This window comes from Gossypium arboreum, chromosome 10 (assembly GCF_025698485.1).
Source record: "Gossypium arboreum isolate Shixiya-1 chromosome 10, ASM2569848v2, whole genome shotgun sequence".
Taxonomy (NCBI): Eukaryota; Viridiplantae; Streptophyta; class Magnoliopsida; order Malvales; family Malvaceae; genus Gossypium; species Gossypium arboreum.
In genome coordinates, this window is record NC_069079.1 from 16,362,473 (window position 1) to 16,369,855 (window position 7,383).

General features: G+C 35.2%; 1 protein-coding gene across 1 annotated transcript; it reads left to right on the top strand.

Annotated features, from left to right (window-relative positions):
- The first annotated feature begins 854 nt into the window (after window positions 1-854).
- LOC108487722 (TPR repeat-containing thioredoxin TTL4-like) lies at window positions 855-4,795 on the top strand. Its single transcript, XM_017792091.2, has 5 exons — window positions 855-2,234; window positions 2,309-2,504; window positions 2,591-2,763; window positions 3,887-4,220; window positions 4,319-4,795. Exons 1-5 carry the CDS (start codon window positions 1,306-1,308, stop codon window positions 4,448-4,450), a joined length of 1,764 nt encoding a protein of 587 aa, XP_017647580.1. The 5' UTR covers window positions 855-1,305; the 3' UTR covers window positions 4,451-4,795.
- Window positions 4,796-7,383: the final 2,588 nt, after the last annotated feature.

The following is a 7,383-nucleotide window of genomic DNA, read 5'->3' on the forward strand; positions in this document are numbered from 1 at the left end:
TGAGAGAACTTTCCATGGGAAGAACTTAATTTATAGGCACTAAGTGTTTTAGTACTCTTAGTACACCTTACTTGACTTAGGAAAAAGGTTACGTGTATGGATAGTATTCTAACTGAAAAACAAGTCAACTTCCTGGTTCAAGTATAACTCAACTTATACTGGTGAACCGCAGTTTGCCAAACCTGTTGGCGAACCCTCCTTTCCATGTCCTTAGGTGCATACTGCTCACCGATCTTGCTGGCGTACTCTAGTAGAAGTCTTTTGACATTCACCAATTCGTCGTACCACTGGCGAACCCCCTGCTTGCGAAGTCCAAAATTTTAGGCCCTATCTTGAGATGTTACAGTCAATTCTTTTTCTTAATTTAAAGTTATTTTTTGTTAAATTTTATAATTGTATGAAAATACATAAATACCTTATACTAGTATATATTAATTGTTTAAAATATAATTTTAGTAATTTATTTAATTAAATTGATGTTGAGTTGACTCATGACATCTATTTAGTTCCATACTTAAATAATTAACAATATAAATATAATTTTCATCTAATAAGAAATTTTATTATTTTATAATAGTATATTCCCAAAAAATAATTTTCGCAACCGAGAATATAAAAAAATGAAAGAAAATAAAAGAAATTGTGGTTATATTTTATATTGGATTAATAAACTAATAGATTTTTTTTCTTTTTCTTTTTTTTTTGGCCATAATAAAGTAATAGATTTCACACATTTTTCTGTGTTTTTTATTTCTTAACAGAAAAACCCAACCAACATAAAGACGTCCCTCCTGTCTATGATTTCTCTTATAATTTGGTCATGAAGAACACTATCTTGGCTGGCTTTTACAACAAAACCTACATAAAAAAATATCCCCAAATACATAATGAAGGGTAAACCTTCATTTTTTAAAAATTTCTAAAGATTTAGAGATCCTCATTTAATCTTGGACCGTGTCTCAAGCTCTTCTATAAACTTCATCATACGACATAAAACAAAACCAAAAAAAAAAAAAAAGAACACTTGGAATTTTAATAAAAACAAAACAACTGTAAATCATTATTCTCTTTTCTTTCAAACTTTTTTTTCTCCTTTTGCGAATCTTAATCATTTATTCCGTACCATCTTTTAAGACGAATGACAAAAGATAGGCAAAATCAAGATAGTTTCTCTCTCATGCATTCTTTGTTTTACAATTCATGTTGAAAATCACTCATGTTTTGGCTACTTAATTGCTTCAAAATTCACCATTTTTTGTTTATAAGAAAATCTTCATTGTTATCAGAGAGTTGAGCAGCAAAAACATGGAGGAATTTTCGCCGGAAAGGAGATCAGGTTGTGGGATATTAAATGCAGTATTTGGGAAGCGTAATTTTTGGCCTAGGAGGACTACTTCAACAGGTTCTTTGCATATTATTAACAACAACAACAACGTCATCAACGACAAAACTGCAGCCAACTCAAACACAAAGCGGCGGCGAAGTGGCTCTGATGAGACGGAGTTTTTCGGACCGGAAGCGCCGCCATCAAAACCCTCCGTGAAATCGGTCCCAAATCATCCTAAGCCCCACCAGCAAAACCTGGTTCAGAAACCCGTTGTAGAACCGAGTAGAGCAACAACGACTGCTACCCAAGGATATGGCAACGGCAACCTTGGTCGAAAGATGCCTAAGGCAACCATTAGTATCTCCGGCGAGCTCGAAAGCATGATCGTCGATCATCAAAAAGCCAAAGGCAACAGCAATCTCCTTCGAGCTTCATCCAGTAACATGATGATTTATGGCAATTTAGGCAACTTGAGGCAACCTGCTGCAGGAGGGAACACTACCACCAATTCATATAACGTTGCAAAGGACAATGTTTCGACGCCTAATGGGAAATATCCCAACACCGTAATGGGAAATGTAGTGAAGAAACCGGTTGAAGAAAAACGCAAGGAAGAACAACAACAACCAGCTTCTCTTTGTCGAGCTCTTTCAACCAGAATGGATCCCGAACAGTTGAAATTCATGGGCAATGAAGATTATAAGAATGGGAGGTTCGGAGAAGCTTTGGCTTTGTATGAAGCCGCCATTGCTATTGATCCCAATAAAGCTTCTTATCGAAGCAACAAAAGTGCAGCTTTAGCAGCTTTGGGAAGGGTTCTTGAAGCAGTTTTCGAGTGCAGAGAAGCCATTAAAATTGAACCTCATTATCACAGAGCTCACCATCGTTTAGCTAACTTATATCTCAGGTAACCAAAAACAAACCCAAATTCTTCTCATATAATATTACTCAACTCATTAGTTCCCATATGTAATTGTATAGATTAGGGGATGTGGAGAAAGCTATATATCACTACAAGCATGCAGGCCTTGAGGCTGATCAAGATGACATTGCCAAAGCTAGAACTGTTCAGACACATTTAAACAAATGTACTGAAGCTAAAAGGCGACGAGATTGGAACAGTTTGCTAAAAGAATCAGATTCCGCCATTAATGATGGTGCAGATTCAGCTCCACAGGTAACTTACATCTTATCAAAATTTAGCAATATTATGATCTCTTGTATAAATTTTATATATAACTTTGCTTTCTTGGTTTTGTTAAGATATTTTCATTGAAAGCTGAGGCCTTGTTGAAGCTCCACAGACACCAAGATGCCGATAAAACATTATTGGGAGGTCCAATTTTCAATTTTGATGACTTAAATAAATACTTTGGCCCAATTGGTAACGCCAATTTGCTGGTTGTTCGAGCTCAGGTGGATATGGCCGCCGGCAGGTTGGTGTTTCTTTCTTCAATATTGTTTCAAGAAGAATTTTGTTTGAATAAATTCAAGAAAAAAATAATTCCTTAATTATATTTTAATTGGTAAATAACACGTTAATTGGGGCTTTTAAATTACAATAACTTTTTTTAAAAGCATAAACGGTTTATAGATAAAGGTGATTGATGAGATGATAGAGAAATGTGGGGAATATGTGATCTTAAGCTTAATGAATGTTAAAAAACAACTCAAAAGTCGAACTTCTGTTGGAAAAAGAGCAAACAAAAAGAGCGTAAAGGTTAGAGGTAGCAAGATTTAATCTTTACCTACCAAATGGGCTAAATTTGCACATAAATGATTGGATTAGGGTTAATTACTGTGAATGTTATGACAAGCCACCTACTTTCCCACTTTGTTTTTTCAGTTGTGTTGAAGGTTGACATTGTTTTAGTTTTATCCATAATTGCATCTAAGGGCTTTCTACATAATTTCCCTTCTTTTTATTATTAAAATTCAGACAGCCTTGGAAATTTTCCTATATAGATCTACCACTTAATCTTTCAGAAGTTCGAACCTGAGTAGGTTTTATAGATTAACAATCCTTCATCACTACGTTAATTACAGGAGTTCAAACTTAAATTTTATATAATTTTTAATTTTATTAAAAATTATAAAAAAATTAAGCTTATTTTATGCAAAATTTGAATAAACAAAAATTATGATAAGATTTAAAGATAACCTTAGGTTAGGAAAAAGATTAATATATAAATTTGAACTCAAACTTATTTGATGTTAAGGTTTAAAGATAATTTATGATTATCATATCTTAATTATTTAGATAAAGTTTAAATTTTGATATCGTAATTATTGAAAGGACTATACTTGTATATCACCTTCAAACTGAATAGGATTAGTCTTAAATTATAAAATGAAAGACACCTGTTGATCATAAATAAATTGGATTAAATTTGTCAAGTTGAATATTTAGATACATAGAAGATGCAATTTTGACCATTAACGTAAATTTATTTAATCATCATCAATAAAATGGCAAATTTAGAACATTTAAAAAATTGATTTTTCAAATAGTATTGTTAAGCTGCTAATAACGTTGTTGTTTTAAATGATGGTGTGAAGATTTGATGAAGCATTGGGGGCGATTCAACGAGCCATTAAGCTGGATCCGAACAACAAAGAAGCGAACACCGTAATGCAAAAAGCGAGAGCAGTGGCGGTCGCTCGATCCAACGGCAATGAGCATTTCAAGGCATCAAAATTCTCTGAAGCATGCTTGGCATACGTGGAAGGGCTGGAGCATGATCCCCACAACGCCGTCTTGTTGTGCAACCGAGCCGCTTGTTGGTCCAAACTTGGTCACTTGGAAAAGGCAGTTGATGACTGCACCCTTGCCCTCAACCTCCGCCCTGCCTACACCAAGGCTAGACTACGACGAGCGGATTGTAATTTCAAGGTGACACACTCCAACAACTTGCTTGCCCAACACTTTAAATAATTGTGTTGTACAATAATCTAATATTAATAATTCTCAACTTGATACATGTAATATAGATGAAGAAATGGGAAGCTTCAATACAAGACTACACAATTTTGGTAAGGGAAACACCAGACAACGAGGAGGTGAAAAAGGGATTGTCCCAGGCTCAAATGCAACTCAACAAGCAAAATGGTGAAGTTGTATAAAGACAAAGAAGATAGTGTAGGATGAGTACGAGGCTTATGAACACCAAAGATATGGGCCAGACATATGGACAAAACTGAAACAAAGAAAGAAAAAGAAAAGAGAAAGCTTAATTGCATCGAAACAAAGGGACCAAGCCGACTAGGATTTCGTGATGTATGGTCGCCTGTTTGGCAGCAAACGTTAAATTAGGGTTAAAAAAAGATCGTCTTCTAGGATGGAACAAAAAAGTTGCTTTTGTTATTTGTGAGGAATTTGAATGGGAAATTTTGATATATCACTCAGAATGTGACCTTTAATATTTCGTAACAAATTGATTTTTATGTGTATGAAAAATTATTCTACCATATCACTCATAGGCCCAACCAATTAAATTTATCCATATCACTTTGTTTTTCCATGCCACACTTACAACTAGGCAAAAATAAAAACAACTAAAAACTTTGTAAAAAAACCCTATTGGGTATTGCTCTTTGGGAGACCTGCATATTCATTGAAAATTTGCATTTTTTATTCATAAAAAAAATATAAATGCAGTACTAAATCTGATCAAAGATTGATTGTTTATTTCGCCATTTGGGTCTCAAAGCAATTCATAGAAAATATCATCACTTTTTTTTCTTCTTGAAAGTGGCTGCATAATTGCAACACCATGCCTGCACATGAACCTTTTCTTGTTTGATCAAAATTTAACCCAAATCTCATTGGACTTAATTGATTTGTTTTTGAGCAATCCTCGTTCTTAATTGATGATCCCACCAACATTCTCATTTCTCTTCCCAAGTTTGCTTAATGACTCTCTTACTCGCTTCTTTAGGTCTTGTTGAAAATGTTAAATTTCTTGTCTTCTTCTTCACCATCATCTATTCTATCAATTTTAGTTGGGATGAAATGGAAATAAATGCTGATATGGTGTAAATGTTAGAATTAAGTGACCCAAATTTTATTTAAATAAAATACGATGGAAAATAAAATAAAAGTAAAATCCATAGAGAACTAGACTTCTTTTATTTTATTTTAGAATAAGGTTTTAAACCTTATTAAACTCCATCTATTTTATATTGATTAGGATAAGGTGTTTCAATCCTACTAGAATATGGCTTTGCAAGCCTATAAATAGACATAGTCTATTCCTCTTGTATTAGAGTAAAAATTTTTCGACATAGTGAATTTTCTTCTCCTCCTGCCGTGGTTTTTTTCCGAAAGGGTTTCCACGTAAAATTTATGTGTTCTTTATTTTTATTTATTTTATTCTATTTTATTTTTCACAAATTGGTATCGAGCTTCCGGGTTATTCATCTCGATCACGGTAATGGCGTCTTTGAAGTATGAAATTCATTTGTTGGATCGCAACACCGATTTGCGTTGTGGCAAATTAAGATGCAAGCGCTTCTTGCACGATGGATCTAGAGGATGCCCCGCTAGGATAGATAAGATGCCTTCGACATTAACAGATGAAGAGAAGAAGCGTAAGGATCGAAGGCATTAACACAATTACATCCGCATTTGTCCAACGAAATTTTGCAGGATGTGATGAAAGAGAAAACCGCCATTGCATTATGGAAGAGGCTAGAACAAATATGTATGTCGAAAACTCTAACAAGCAAGTTGCATATGAAGCGTCGTCTTTATGCTCATCGTTTGGAGGAAGGTGCGTCATACACGAACACTTAATGTTGTTTAAAGAAATTCTCTCAAACTTGGAGGCCATGGAGGTTCAAGATGATAAGGAAGATCTAGGGTTGATTCTACTTTGTTCGTTGCCCCGTCTTATTCAACCTTTAGAGACACGATTTTATATAGCCGCGAGTCTCTCACAGCTTGATGAGGTTTATGATTCTTTAACCTCGTATGATAAGATGAAGCATCTTGTGGTTAAACCCAACTCTCGGGAGAGGGTCTCATTGTTCGTGGGAGACAAGACCGGAATGTTGATGATGATCGTGGTAGAACACAGGAACGGAATCCTCGTGGTAAATCTAAGGGTAGATCGAAATCTTCAAACAGAGGTAAAACTTGCAACTTCGCAAGAAGAAAGGGCACATTAAATCTGAAAGCTATAAGCTACAAAATAAGATTAAAAGGGAGGTGCGAATCAAAAGGAAAAAAATGAAAATTCGGTGAAGTCGATGTTGTAGAAGACTACAATGATGGTGAACTTCTAGTTGCTTCATCAATGATTCTAAAGTAAGCGAGTGGATACTTGATTCAGTTGCACCTTCCACATGAGTCCCAATCGGGATTGGTTTACAACTTATGAAACAGTATCTGAAGGTGTTGTTTTGATGGGAAATAATGCTTCATGTAAAATCGCAGGTGTTGGAACAATTAAAGTTAAGATGTTTGATGGAGTTGTCAGAACACTTAGTGACGTGCGGCATGTTCCAGAATTGAAAAGAAATTTAATTTCGTTGAGTACTCTTGATTCAAAAGGGTACAGATACACAGCTGAAAGTGGGGTTTTAAAGATTTCCAAAGGGTCCCTTGTTGTGATGAAAGGGCAAAGAAAGATTGCCAAGTTATATGTTTTACAGGGTTCTACTGTTACTGGTGATGCAGCTGTCGCTTCCTCTTCCTTATCAGATGATGATATTACTAAACTTTGGCATATGCGCCTAGGGCATATGAGTGAGAATGGCATGGCAGAATTAAGCAAAAGAGGACTTCTTAATGGGCAAGGAATTTGCAAACTGAATTTCTGTGAGCACCGTGTGTTTTGGGAAGCAAAGAGAGTTCGATTCACTAGAGGAATCCATAACACGAAGGAAACGTTGGAGTATATCCATTCTGATCTGTGGGGGCCGTCTAGAGTGCCTTCGAGAGGTGGAGCTAATTATATGCTAACCTTTATTGATGATTTTTCCAGAAAAGTTTGGGCGTTCTTCCTGAAGCAGAAAAGCGATGTGTTTTCCACATTTAAGTCTTGGAAAATTAT